The sequence below is a fragment of the Epinephelus lanceolatus genome, chromosome 6 (assembly GCF_041903045.1).
Source record: "Epinephelus lanceolatus isolate andai-2023 chromosome 6, ASM4190304v1, whole genome shotgun sequence".
NCBI classification, from domain to species: domain Eukaryota; kingdom Metazoa; phylum Chordata; class Actinopteri; order Perciformes; family Serranidae; genus Epinephelus; species Epinephelus lanceolatus.
Window position 1 is genome coordinate 34,381,956 of NC_135739.1, and position 15,100 is coordinate 34,397,055.

Sequence of the window (15,100 nt, forward strand, 5' to 3'; positions counted from 1 at the left end):
GATTAGCGTCTTGTGATTTTCCTGTTTCCCCTTTTCACTTTTGGACTTTGGCCATTTTTTTTTTTCCTCAGTAAAGTTTAGGTCTGGTGACTGTGGAGGGGAAAAGCCACACAAGCCAGCAGTGCTTGCTCTTCCTTGGACTTCAAACAGGCCTGGTATACAGTAGCTTCCATGCATGTTCAGGATCAATATCCTGCTGGAAAATGAATCCTCTTCCACACATATTACTGAGCCAGAAGGGGTAGCATGCTGCTGCAAAATAAAGTGGTATTTCTCTCTCTGGCAAGTGTGTAGCTGATCCTGTGCAAGTCACTTGAAACAGCCCCACAGCTGAATATTTCCACCATAAAGTTTGACTGGAGGTTTTCCGCACTGTTGCATTTACATCATCATGAACTGTGGCCTTGAATATGCAAGCTCTTTGTAACCGTCATGTTAAAACTTTGACTCTTTTAACCGGACAATGACCATTTGACCTTGGATGCTGTTCTCCTTCAGAGACATTAACTCTTTACATCTTTAAATCACTGAAACCTGTGAAATCTCTCCAGAGTGCGCTGCAACCCCCCAAAAAAATACTTACTTTAAAAAGTATTGTCCCTGCAGCCTCCTGTATTTAGCACTAGTAACAGAGACATAGAGCGTTGTATTAACTTAACATCTGGTATTAGCTATTTAAAAACAATACAGAGAATTAAAAGCATTAAATATTTGAATATAATGATTAGTACCAAAAAGAAGATATTCAGATGGTATAAGAGGATAATCTAATAATGTTATGAATCTTTTACATTTCTGTGTGAACATTTGTTTCATTTCTCGATAATGTGCTGCTGAATGACAACTATAATCCAAGTCAAATATTGCATTCATTTTTGATAAAATGCTTTCTTGCAGGTTTAAATTTTATGAGCTTGATTTTTCTGCCCAACAGAGGCATTTAAATGTTTATGTTGCTGCTTTGATGCTTTGGAATTTATCACATTGGCTGTATCGGATATATTGCTATAAATCAGCAAAGGATGCTTCATTCCTGTTATTTTGAGAAATATGCATGGTCTGTTAGCATTAGGAAGACAGGTAACAAACATTTGCTTGAACTGAAAAAGCCAATCAAATCCCAATGACTTGAATGACACCACATGTGACATTTTCAATGCTTTATTGATTAACATGAGTTTGTTCTACTCCAGGAGAAAAAGTGTTGGGACACAACTGGAACATCTGCATTGTGAAAAGCTTGAAAAAGTACTGCAGTACTAACAGTCGGGTTGTTTAACAAGCCACAGAGAGAATGCACAAAATGGCACAAGGCAGTAAACATAAGGCAGTATCTCCTTTAACAGATAAAAGTCTCAACTTAAGATGAACACACAATGAGATATTAAAGCCTGTGGCAACTGATGTGACATCAGATGTGCTGAGTAACGTAATATAATCTCAAAATGTACACAAACATTAACCTCTAAATGGGGAAATGATCACAGATGGCAAATAATATTGACTTCAGTAAGTGGAAAATGTCCCTCTCTTTACTTGGCTTACAGCAACCAGTTAGAGTTAAGTATTAAACTACAGTATCAAGCTATTCAGGTGCACATTCTGACCACAACAGGTTCTCACAGGCCTTAAATCCACCATAAGGACAAAGCCATTTCAAATAAAATGACTTGGATGTTTTCACTAAATCTAAAGTAACTGACAACAACTGGGGACATTCAATCAACAACACATTTGGCCATTCCTTCAGCAGTGTTTGCTTGATGCACAGTCCAGAATGAATGAATTCATGATACAAACATCCATTTCACAGTCTTCTGGACTTTTGGTTTGGAGTTGTTATTTTGGCCTGACTCCTTTCTCCTTCTCAAACTGGGCAATCTGATTGAAAATATCTAGCAGGTTGGAAGGGAGATCTTTTTTAGGCCCTCCACCAGGTACTGGGGTCAAACTATTCTGTTTGTTATTATTATTTCCAGCCCCTTCTGATTTTCTGCTGTTTCCTCCATCTGACCTGTTGCTCTCGTCCTCTCTCCCCTTTCTGCTGTCCTTCTCTCTCTTTGCCTCCTCTACCTCCCGAATGTCTCCCCACCCTCTGTTTTCACACCTAACACCATCCAAGGAGTTCCTTCTGGAAGAGTCATGTCTCATTCTGCTCTCCAAATGTTTGTACGCAGAACCCGAGTTCCCCAAATATTCAGATCTGGAACTGGATTTTCGTGAATAGTCAGATTCGGCAGAAGAGCAGGACACCTTTCTCTTTCTGTTCTCGTCTAAGCTGCTTCTCCTCCTGGACTCACTGCCTCTCCTGTCTTTCCTATTATCCTCCTTCCCTCTCTCCCTGCTCCTATCCCTCCTTTCTCTACTCCTGCTCCCTCTCTCCTCTCTTTCCAGGCTTCTACTCTGACTGTTTTTCCTTCCTCTTGTCCTGCTCTCTTCCCTTTCCCTTCTTTTCTTCTCTCTGCATGAGGAGTCAGACTCTTCGTCTTCTGAAGCTGCTGACAAAGAATAAAGCTGACTGATTCGTCTTTCTTCAGCATCCTTTTCCACTACCTCCTCCTCATCCCTCTCTCCAAACCTCGGGCCTCCCTTCTGGTTGAGAAAGGTGGCGGAGGTGTTGGGAGGAGCGGGATACCACTCCAGCTCGTCCTCCACTTTCTCCTTTCTGTCTTTCTCACTCTTACCCTCTTCACTCTTCCTGCTTGAGGAGATCCTGCGATGGCGCTTACTACCTCGCTCAGATCGCCTCCTTTTCTTTTTCTTCTTCTTGGACTTCCTGCGTGAGGAGGAAGACAATGAAGAAGAAGAGGAGCTCTTGGAGGAAGTGGAGGAAGAAGAAGAAGAGGAAGAGACTGATCTCTTTCGTTTTTTCTTCATCCTGTAAAAAAAAAAAAAAAAAAGGCATCCACTGAAAACAGCTGATGCTTTGAAGTTATGAAATGACTTGCATGACTTCATCTGCAGTATATTTACCTGCCAAACCTTTAAAAGATCAGAGCCAACTCACCTCTTCTCCTCTTTTAAGATCTTACGCAATTTCTCAGCACTGGTCTGGCTGCTCGTAGCTTTCTCCTGCTCCTTAGCCAGCGCTTCTTCTCGCCGGCGAATCGATTTCTTTACGGTCGCCGGGCAAGGCAAGGCAAGGCAAGGCAAGGCAAGGCAAGGCAAGACATGACAATGGCAGGCAAGAGTCCACAGAGACATATTCAAACACGCCATGACCCAAGACATGCAACAGAGACCCCGAAATCAATCAGTATTCAGCCATTCATTCATTTATTCAGTCATTCATGTTGGAGTTAAAGGTATGGAGAGGAAGAGGGAAGTCAAAGGTTTGAGAAGGACAGAAGACGTTACGATCACACACCACAGATGACAGAATGATGGAGAAATATACGGAGGGTCACATATTTACCACAGAGAAAGTTGTGTGATCCAAGAGAACAGTAGTTAGCAGAGAGGCAGATGGAGGGACAGAGGTAAAAGCAGAGATGTGCAGAGAAGACAAACAGCATTTGTTCCCCATTGAGACACAGAAGGTTTCAACGTTACCGTATTTGGACCGGGGACATGGCACACACAAGTGTCCAGTGGAGGAGTCGTTGCCATTGTGCAGTTTATTTATTTTCACCCCCGCAAGGCAGGTGACAAGGCCGTGGAAGTTGGAGGGTCAAAGGGCAGCGGCCCAGGGTCGAAGACATACAAACACACCAAAACACTTCATCAGTATTACAAACCGACAGTGTCGGGAACATGTATGTGTTTATGTGCAAAATTCAGAATGTAACAAGATGTTGTTCAGAGAAGAATACCTAATATTTTCTCTAACTAAGTAGAGTATCTGTATCAGATAAACATTTGTTTTCAGAAGACAAGGCAACTTGAGACAGATGCCCCTATGGCCGCTCTCAGACATGATTCAGCACCATGGACAGCACTGCATGGAGCTCTGGTCTAGATATTGTAAAACCCCCACTAAGCCCCTGGTACACTTAAATGGGTGTTTTTTTACTTATTTGACTGATTAGGCTTGATAAGAGTGTGTGGGCGTTTTCAGACTGTGCATGGCATCTCCCTTAATGTCCCAATTTCATACTACACACTAATTCTGAGCAGGCTTTAAGTGTTTGGTGTGATAACACTTGAAAAAGGACCAAATTAAGTCAGTATCAGTACTAAAAATTCTTGATTTTTGAGTGTGCGGGAAATTTTTTAACTAATTGTTCATGATGGTGAAACGGCCCCAGGATAACTTTCAAAAAACAAATCTATTACATTTCTGACGTGAACCATTCAAGTTGCAGTTACAGTTTACATCCATGTCTGTCCACACGACACGACAGTAGACAATGCTTCAAATATGGATGTTGTTGAAAAGACGCAAAAACTCTAAAATGTGGATGCTGCTTCATACACATCTTCAACCAAGCAGCACAGAAGTTCTATACAATCAGCACCAAGTTGGAAACATAAGTTTAGTGTCACCAATTCAGTATCTGACCAACTGTTAGATTCATACATGCCTCTGCTGAATTTGGATTTACACCTGCTCCAATTTATTTTCTGGCCACTTGGGGGCAGTGGAAACAAGCTGTGAACCCAGTATTGCAGGTACAGAGCAACATTAACATTCTTTGGAGTTGTGTGTCTAGGCACCTGACGAACATAAGTCCAATATTCACTCTCCTTACAACTTAGTTCTTAGTCTAAACCAGCTGCTGAGGGGAAAACCTGGCTCGCTAGCTGCTAATCAAGTCTCTAATTTCCCCAGTTAATCATTAATTTTGTCTGTCATTTGGTGCTGAGCAGGTAATGTACACCCAGGTTTTTGGCGTTGTTTTGGCTTCCTTCTGCAGCGTATGACGTATGTAATGTTTTTTAAAGTCATATGCAACACCACATTTAAGGGTAGGCTTGACAAAGCTTTGATATGCCCATTACTGTTGCAGTGTGCTTTAATGGTTAAACCTAAAATACACACGGTGCATACCTTTCAACTTTGCCTAAGTCCCGCATGTGCTGCATGCGTGTTTGGTGGTCCGCTCACCTGTATTGTGTCTGTGATCTTGTGCAGGGCCTCCTGCGCTTCAGGGTTTGAGTCATCGAGAGATAGAGCTCTTCTGTACAGTCCCTCCGCTGTTACTAGTTTCTCCTGTTCCTCAAGCCTAGAGAGAGAGAGAGAGAGAGAGAGAGAGAGAAAGAGAAAAAGAGAGAGAGAGAGACACACACACACACAAAATAGACTTCTGAGTTAATAACGTCACAGTTATTACTCACAAATAATTGTTTCTATTAATTACTTAGATTTAATTACATTTTTCTGTTACCACTCCCATCTCTACACTGACCTCTTTTTAATTACATGAACAAACCAGACCAGATAATGCTCACTTGTCTGTTCCAAGTCAGCATGTCTGTCATCTCTATTTTTAAAATGGTGACAGAGCACAGAAATATTCAAACCCTTTCAGGATTCTGCTGCTCTTAAATGTAATGTTAATTGTACACTGATAAAAGAAGATTAAATGGGAAGAAAAATGACATGAAAAATATAGCACAGGAGAGGTTTCTACTGTGCTGTGCAACTGCTGGCGATGACTCTTCTACCTCTCACTTAGGCTAAGCAGCATGATACTGATTACTTCGGGATACATGTTCATTTATAGACACTCACCTACAAAGACATGTTAGCTGGACTGTGCAGGCTGGCTCTTGTTTCAGGCTGCAAACTAAACTTTTCCTCAATTGCCAAGATGGACATGAACCACAGCCTTGACACTGGACTTGGCCTTCTATGAACAGGCAGCACAGAACCCCCATCCCTTTCACACAAGTAATGTTAGCACAAAATTCTTGCTCTCTGCCTGCCGCACAGAGGCAAGAGACGGCGAGAGGACAAATGCATCCCTCGTTCATTGGAAAACTACCAGGACAGACACCTGTGAACTATTATTAAAGCAAAAGGTAACACTGCTTACTGTTTTCCTCTCTCCACCAATGTCTGGCAGAGGTACTTCTTGGCATTGCGGTGATCTGGACAGCTCTCCAGGGCCAATTCAAAGTCTGATACAGCCTTCATGATGCTGCCTTTGTTAGCATATCTGTGAAAAACCAAGGCAGAAAACACACAGTGAGACAAAAAAAAAACTTAAAAAAAAAAAAAAGAGAGAGAATCAAATCATTCTATCTGCAGGAAGTATTGAAACTGAGAAACAATTACATTCCGAGAAGGATTTTTTTCCATTCTCTATTGAAAGACTTGATGCTTACTGAGGGATTATAAAGTCTTACTTTAACAATTATGTAAATACAAACAAGACAGTTTTGACATTAACATCAGTGTTTGTTATGCCATTCATGGAGGAGTTCCCTTTGTGTTATATCATTGTGCTTCATCAGGTACACTGAGCAGGCACAGAGCCCAACATAACTAATTGCTGCAACACTGACAATGAAATTTAGACAGGGACAGGTGTGGTATCTGATTTACTGTTCCTTCTATTTTCTTCCGGGGTTTCCACCTGTGAATTGCAAGCCAGGACACCCGCCCGGCCTGGGTCGATCCCCCGCCTGGGACTTAGCATCAGGGAATTTTTTTACAAATTAATTTTAAAGATCTCAAACTAAAGTAGCCTGGAGAATAAAGAAAAACACCCTGCTAACGTTAAAATGAACGGCAACACATACCTGCACACACAAGCACGCATCAATACACACACATCACAGAGCTGCCATCTTCTGATATCGTGACAGCCTCAGCTGCAACAGGGAATTCAACCCAAGTCAATGAGGTCATGTTAAACTTGCTAGTATTAATGTTAACCTTTCTAGTTAGTTAATGTTAGACTGTTTGATGTTAACAGTAATGTTATAGTAAACGAGTCAGCAGCCGAAGTTTGCATTTAAGGTGGTTCATGATAATGGCTAACCATTACCTTTAACCATAAGATGTCAGAACGCCATTCACTATGGGACTCAAGGCGGCAATGAGATCTATCCATCGCATTTTGTCCTTGGCAACTCCTCTACCCATGACAGGTCTCATTTCTAGCTTTTTAGAGGCCCTATGCACAATGTTGTTTTGTCCCAGTTCAATCCCTCATAAATACATCCCAAAGCTGCATCATATTACATATGTTTCAAACTTATCTGCATTGTTACCATCAAAATCCCCCATCAAAAAAGAAACTCGACTGCCAGCCTTCTCCGGGCTGCCTCCAGCCCCCGTCAAAAGATACTTGCCACCTGGCTTGACAACTTTTCTGGGGGAAACCCTGTCCTCCAAATGAATTGCTGCATTCTCTTTGTTTGACACATTCTTTGTCAGTGCTCACCACTTCAATTTGACGTACAATTTGGAAAAAAATTACGTCAATCATTTATCAATTAAAAACAACTGCTAAATGTTCACCAAAATACAATACACAAAGCAGATGGCTTAGAAAACTCTTGGGATGGGTATATGATATATAAATGTCAAATAATGAAAGACTTTCCAGGGGATACAGGCCCTGGTAATCACTGGAAACCATGATATAAAACCAGAGTTACACAGTATTAGAACATCCAAATTAAGATGCATGACTTAAATTTAAAAATCAACTCACAGAGCTCCACGTGCCACCAGTGCTTCAACATTATTAGTGTCGATATCCAAGGCTTTGTTATATTCATTCATGGCTTCCACGTGACGACCGTGTTTGAAGTGGTCCACACCTGCACGGACACTGATGGAACAAAGAGAGACAAGGAAGATGGAGAATGGGTTTATATTAATGTCAAGTCAGAAACAGCCAAAGGAAGAAAGACTATATGAAAGGACATGTTGCTCACTTTGTATTGTGATTACTACTGTATGAGAGACCAATTCAAAAACAGAATGAAGTCCATCTACACACTTCCTGCAGTTAAAGTTAAAAGTTTAGAATTACCACTTCAAGGCCCATGATGCAGACTGTTTCTTCCTGATTACAGAAGCAAAGTCCTCTTCATTGAAAATTTTACTGTGGAGAAAAGAGACACAAGGTCACACTCTGGCAACATATAAAACAGTTGTCTCTCAACATTGTTGGTTTCCTTTACCTAAAGAGTACCAGCTGCCTGCCTGGAAAGCTAAACTTTAAATTTGGAAAGAAAAGTCTCCTGACACAGAAACACTCAGAGAATAGATACAGAGAAGTTTTTCACAGGCCACAGCACATGAACCAAAGACATTAATTACAACAGTATAAAGGTGTTTGTCCTTTTCCCTTAAAGTTTTCCATACTCACAATTACTAATTTACATACTTATAATTCTTTGCACATTATGAAACTTGCCTTGACATTTGGTGATAAGAGAGAAGTAACACTTATCAGATAACTGCTGCGTTGCTTAGAGCTCTCATTTCAAACAAGTGAGTCAAGTCAGCCAGTCAACATGTTTACCTTTGTAGTCCTCTCATCATTGACGGCGGGTGGGTGTCACTAATCCCCACCTTTTCCAGCAGGAAGTCCACTACGGAGGGGTTGTGGTAGCCATGGCAACTCTTCAGTATGCACTCATAGGTCTCACTGGAGTCAGCGGCTGCACAAACGCTACGGCTAAGAGGAGAGGAATCAGAGTCCCACGTGAGAACTGAACGTGATCAACAAGTAGGCTAGAATTACGGCCTCATGGCTGTATGCCTCCGTCAACCAGTCAAGTTATAGTTTACATCCATGTCTGTCCAGACTTATATAATATCTATGATGAAGACTTTGAAGGAATTTAATGAAAGGTTTTAAAGGGATAGTGCACCCAAAAATGAAAATTCAGCCATTATTTACTCACCCATATGCCGAGGGAGGAGGCCATGAGACATGGGCACCGCGTTCATGTGTGTTCACGTACTTTCGCTGGTCTCGCGCTCAGAGAGGCAGTCAGAGCTGCAGGCTACAATGAGGCTAAAAACAGAGTTCAAATGGCGTTTTTCGAAACAACTTTTTATGTCGGGGCTTCAGGACACTTGGATCACTACGGACGAGCAGTATGGAGATATTTTGTAGTTTCAATTATGTGTTTTTGGATGTTTGAATCTGGGGCACCATAAGCCTCCATTAGGTGGGGTTGTGTTGCTACCTCCTCTCCCCTTGGATCTCTGGAAGTGTTGTGAGGACCCTAAAACTTCACCTGAGCCTCCCTCCGCATATGGGTGAGTAGATAATGGCTGAATTTTCATTTTTGGGTGCACTATCCCTTTAAGTGTATTTTTTGGTGAAATGTGGAATCCTTCACACACATCTTCAACCCGGCAGCACAGAAGATCTATACAATCAGTAGAGGTGGACACCCAAGATGTCATCAATTCAGTATCCAACCAAATGTCTCGCCTTGAAGTTGAGTAATGGGCGAAAAAGTGTTTTTGTATTATATTATGATGTCACAGTGAAGTTAACCTTTGACCTTCTGGATATAAAATGCCATCACTTCATCATTTTATCTTGTCAGACATTTGTGTAAAATGATTTCAGAATTAGCGTATCATTTCTTGAGTAGCCAAAAACATGTTTCATGAGGTCACAGTGATCACTTTGAGCCAAATTTGAAGAAATTCTTTCAAGGCATTCTTGTTGTGTTTACGGGAGCTGGATGGACAGACAACCCAAAAATATCATGCCTCTGGCCACAGCTGTCGCCAGCACAGAAGTATAAAAACGCTAAACAGATAATTCCAGTTATAGCAACTCATGCCACAATTAGCTGCACTCAAATAGTTTATTTATCTTCTCTTGTGATTACAAAGTGAATATGGAGCTCACAAAGAAAATGTTTACATGAGCATCAGTCGTGACTGCAGCTGATCTGTATAAAATAATGATGAGCAGCTAGAATCATAGAAAATACAGCATGACAGGGTGAAATGGGTGTTACCATCAACAGACAAATTAAATTTAAATTCAATTTTAATGTATTAATCAGTGTTAACCACAAATAGCCAGATGTTTTTCCCTAAAGTAATTCTGAAACTACAACATTTTCTTTTTTAAATTAGTCTTAGTTTGTCAGAGCCTTTCAGAGTTCAGTGTTGTGTATTTTGTAGTGTTTTGTCATGTCATGTTGTGTAGTTACCTGTAGTGTATGGGCAGCTCTTCCCGGGGAAAGACACCCAGTTTAATGTGCTCCAAGCTGGAAGACAGAGAGGCCGGGTGGAGGGACACTGTGATTTTCTCCTGGTAGCGGTCAATATCTTTCACCGCAGCTACAGAATGAGACAGTGCAGATATTAGGTGAAGGTTTGACCACATTTTTCTTTTGACATGAAAAACAGCAAAAACTCACAACAAAAAATCATGTTCTAAATACATTCAGGTATTTTTAACTTATGAATTTCTGGAGGGCATTCTGATTGGTAACTGTCTGGAAATCATGCAGATATAGATATTGTAGAGCTTCAATGATTAGTCCATTGACAAAAAAGACTCAATAACTATTTTGATAATTGATTAATCAATTAAGTAACTTTCAAGCAAAAATGCCAAACATTCTCTGGTTTCAGCTTCTCAAATGTGAAGAAAGTGCTTGTTTTGGTGATGGTCTCCACTCATCGCAAACATGACTATTGTTTGAGATCAACTGGTGGATCTTTAAAGGCTGATACAATAATAATAATAGTTTGGAATAGGAAAAAGCCAATAGCCGATAGTACGTCCCCACGTGACTGGATACACAGCCATCAGCTACTACTGGAGCCAAGTAAATGTTAGTTTTTAAAAAGTCTTATCAGCACCAGTTTATCCGTTTCAACGATTAATCTGCAACATTAAAACGATAGGTTGAATAAGTCAAGTCAACTTGTTGACTGTCAAAGCCTTATTAACAACTTTAGGTAAAATGAGCCTGAAGTCTGGCTGTAAGAGAAACTCTGCACACAGCTGGTTGTTTAAGTCAAAGTCAACTTAGACACTGACCTCTGATAAAGTCCCCGATCTGGTAGTAGGACAAAGGATCATCATGGCTGCCGGTGGAGGGAATTTCTCTGATGTGACACAGAGCCTGAAGGTGGAAGAAAAAGGAAAAAAAAAACAGCTGAATAGTTTAGATAAGTCTTCAGATGTGTTGTGTGGTTCCACCTGGTGCAGGGGCTTGCAAGAAATTACTAAAGTAACTATAGTTCTGTGAATTCCTGGAGGAATACCGGTCATGTTGGTCGAACCCTTAGGGCAGGAGATTCCCTGAAACCAAATGTGGGTTAGGTAGTCATAACTGAGATGGATAAATCGCATACATGTCAAGCATGTGACTTTAGATCTCAACCTGCATGGTGCACTACGAGACACATTGTTTACTCTCACTGGCAGTCATTCAGGAATTCACAGAGCCAGAGCTGTACCAGTATACCTGGCCCACTCACAATCCAAGTCTTCTGCGTCTACAATGGTTGAACGATTGGTTTCGATCTGTCACAAGATTTATGACAGGGCTTAAGCCCATTTAATTGATTTAGCTTCTTGACATACCGACAACTCTAGGTCTTCTATGTCTCTCTTCAGTCCTCCTGCGGTGCAAAGAAGAGTAAGGAAGAAGCCGTAATCTCTAATGTTGTTGATCCTCCCCACCACAATGTCTCCTCTTTCCAAGTCCCTGTACAGCATGGCTCTTCTTTCCTCATAAGACACCTCCATGAATAACTCCACTGGTGGCATGATGGCATAGGGCTCTGGGAAGGCAGAGGCAGAAAGCACAGTTAAATATCTCACACACAAAGATACATTCCTACTTCAATTTAAAAACAACCTGTGTAAACACAGATGGAGGGCTGAACCTCCTGCTGCTCTGCTAATGTGCTGCTCACTCTACACCTCCTGTGTAGACACAGTGGCTACATTTTCCTGTACACTAATAATGAATAATGAACTACTACTGCAAATATTACAACATTCTGAATTTGATGCTGGTCATGTAAACAGCATATTCAGTTTAGATATACCAATTTACCGAATTTCAGAGTAAGACATATGGAATATGCCGGTATTATTTGGGTTTAAGGAGCATTCTTAGGGCGGGTGTACGGCACACTCAGAATACACATTTCCACTGGGGTTTTTTATCCCAGATGCGACACACAACCTCTTGCCTGTTTGCAGTCAGCTCTGTGCATTGTCATGGTTATGTTGTACATAAACCCCCCAGCCAACAGTTTGCAAGGCTGGTGCATAGATGCATGCCCCAAAAGAAAAGCTCATATATCTGGTCACCTACTTTTAAACATTATGAAATACTTTGTTATTAACAGCTCTTTGGATAAGCACAAATATCCAATGCCCACCTCTTCAAGTAGGTGGTTAAAGGAATGAAAGAGGGAGGCTGTATTTGCATGAAGGAACAAGTCCACCAACAAGAGGAAAAATCCTGTAATGATGAAAAGAAGCAAGTGGAACAAGCAGGTCCAGCCTTTCCACTTATCCATATTTTGACATAATAAATAACATGTCAGGGCACGTTAATCAAATTATGCGAGGCTACATGTAAACAGGAATATTAAGGAAATAATCATTTTAATAAGCTATGTAAAAACCTTCAAAGGAATATTGTATCTTTTTTTAAAAAAAGGGCAAAAACTGGAATACTTTGTGCATGTAAACATAGCGAGTGTTGCACACTTCTGAAAGACATAAAAAAAATATTTATCAGGAGAGACTTCAAAGATTTGTATTTTGGAGCACACAGACGTGAGGCAAAAAACGTTATTAGAGAACTTAACCACACTTTGGCGCCAGGTATGACTTCATCAACAGAGAGTCACATTCTGTGAAATCCCCTCCCCTAATTAGGAACTCATCCAGCACAGGCTGGAAAAATAGGGAAGGGACACTGAGCTGTAAGTAGGCACACACGAAAAGATATGTACATACATGAGTACAACTTCACTTAAATTTGGTTGTACTGACACATGGTATAGGTGATCACAGAGAGCAGGGGGTTGAACAACAGTTAAACAAAGTGAGAGCTTAGCTCAGTTTATTTTGCTACTGTTTAACTCTTTTGGTGTGGACAGAGCTTGAGATATGTAGTCACACCAACACACACCTGTAGCATCCTCCTCCTCATGTTCCTCCTCTTGATGAGTGGCGGTTTTCCATGCCGGACAAAACAGGATGTCAGCCTTTCTGGCAATGAACTGCTCCACAAGGACGCTGTCCTGCCGATCACTCCTGATGCACAAAAACACATAATCAGCAGAGGCTCTTTAATAAATGACATTTTATCACTACAAATGTTGTGTAAAGCATGCCTGGTAGACGGATGCATGTGAAGATGAAATCAGACAGTTGAATTCAAATTCACAAAATGAAAGAAACAACATTTTTATTCTAGGAGCCTCCGACTGCAACAATCAATAAAAAGAGGTATCAGATCATCTACATCTCACATAACTGCATTATCAGTTACTGATAAAATCATCCTTAACTGAGACTAGACCCGTAACAAACACTTTTTATCATCCACTACTGTGATAAATAATCAATGCAGCCCTCCTTGTGATCAATAATATATCAAGATGCATGGAAAAAACAGAGAAACGAAATCCCCCAAAATATTAGCGATTAGCTTGCCAGTGCAAGAAGTGATGACCTTCTAAAGGAGACGTTTAAATTGGAGATGATGAATAAAAGTTAATATGTTAACTGGAAATATCTTCTTCAGTAAAACAAATAAAACAAAACCAAACAAACAAAAGTAAGCTGCTGATACCTTTCACACGTGGCCTTGCACAGGTCAGACACCACAGCCTGGAAGTCTGGGTTTTCTGTTTGTTCACATTTCAGTTTGTTAAACAGTGATTCTCCATGATATGTTAGACACTGCCTCAACAAGTCTCTGTCCATTTTTCTTTTTACAACAACAGTCACATTATTGTACACGGTAAACAAAATACAGCGACCGTCAGCTATGGTTAACACGCTTTAACGTTAGCTGTTAGAAAAATCCAGCAATTTTGATATTAATACTGTCGATGGTGTCGCGCAGACATCGTTTCTTATACCACTATACACTCCAATTAAACAGAGTTGAATACCTCATCGCGAATGGTTGATTATTTAATGCATAGACAGAGAAATATGGACATACGTTAGCTGGAAAACGTTACTCTGCATCGTTTTGCTAGCTAACGTTAGCAAAACAAACGCTTCTTGGTCATAGTGACACACTATCACGTTGACATTTATCTTTGTAAAAACTCACGATATTCCGGTAGTTTTACATATGTAAAGTTGCACCGTCTCCTAAGACACACAACACATCTATCGTTTTAGTTCCGCAAAGTTTACTTTATGAGCAGAAAATTCGTCTGCTCCAATCTCCGTGCACACATGAGCTACTGAGCATGCGCAGGGTGTGTTACACTGAAAGCGTCGGTAGAAACAAGCTCCATCTAGGAACTATAGCGGATGAATAAAAAAGACAATTTTTTTGTGAGGGAGTTTGAAGTTCAACTAAATTCAAAGTCAAATGGAAAACGTATCAGCTACAATACACCATAGTAACTCATTTTATAGAAAGGTAAAATATCCTACCACAATTTAGTCTTACAAACAGCCTAAACTGGTACGCTTTAACAGCCAAGTCTTTGATTTCTGATTTTCAGTGAACTTTAGGAAACATTCAGCAGTGACACACATCATTAGCAAAAAAACATCAGTATTGTTTTCATTAACAGGTAGCGTAAATAAGGGCTTCAGCACTGGTTACTAAGGAAGGAAGGACATGCGGCAATGGTGCAGGGTCTATGCAGATAAATGAGGTATACCCACCTGTTTTTCTGGCTGTTTACAGTACACCCACCCATCAGCCAGAAAGCTTTTAGATTATATAGAGTATATTAACTTCCTCCTCTGTAACTTACCAATCTACCTACACCCGCCTCTTCACTACACCACTGACCTGCAGTATTCCTCCTTTGCACACTGTGGGTGAAGAAGCCTGTCACTGAAGGAGCTGTAGTACCTACAGTGCTACTAAACTGACTGAAGTAGTGATAACAGTAAAACATTAGGCATAATGTGGAATAGAAGAATTTGAAGTGATCCAAAAGCAGAGAGGGCAGATGAAGACGGGAACTGCATTACATAGATAAGAA

At 40.7% G+C, this 15,100-nt stretch overlaps 1 protein-coding gene across 1 annotated transcript; it reads right to left on the reverse strand.

Moving 5' to 3' along the window:
* Positions 1-1,145: 1,145 nt before the first annotated feature.
* ttc14 (tetratricopeptide repeat domain 14) lies at positions 1,146-14,344 on the reverse strand. The gene is made up of 12 exons (XM_033621919.2): positions 13,714-14,344; positions 13,048-13,172; positions 11,478-11,677; positions 10,929-11,013; positions 10,090-10,219; positions 8,427-8,582; positions 7,932-8,003; positions 7,608-7,727; positions 5,979-6,101; positions 5,048-5,165; positions 3,008-3,114; positions 1,146-2,878 (listed from the first exon to the last, which is right to left on the reverse strand). Exons 1-12 carry the CDS (start codon positions 13,845-13,847, stop codon positions 1,840-1,842), a joined length of 2,409 nt encoding a protein of 802 aa, XP_033477810.2. The 5' UTR covers positions 13,848-14,344; the 3' UTR covers positions 1,146-1,839.
* Positions 14,345-15,100: the final 756 nt, after the last annotated feature.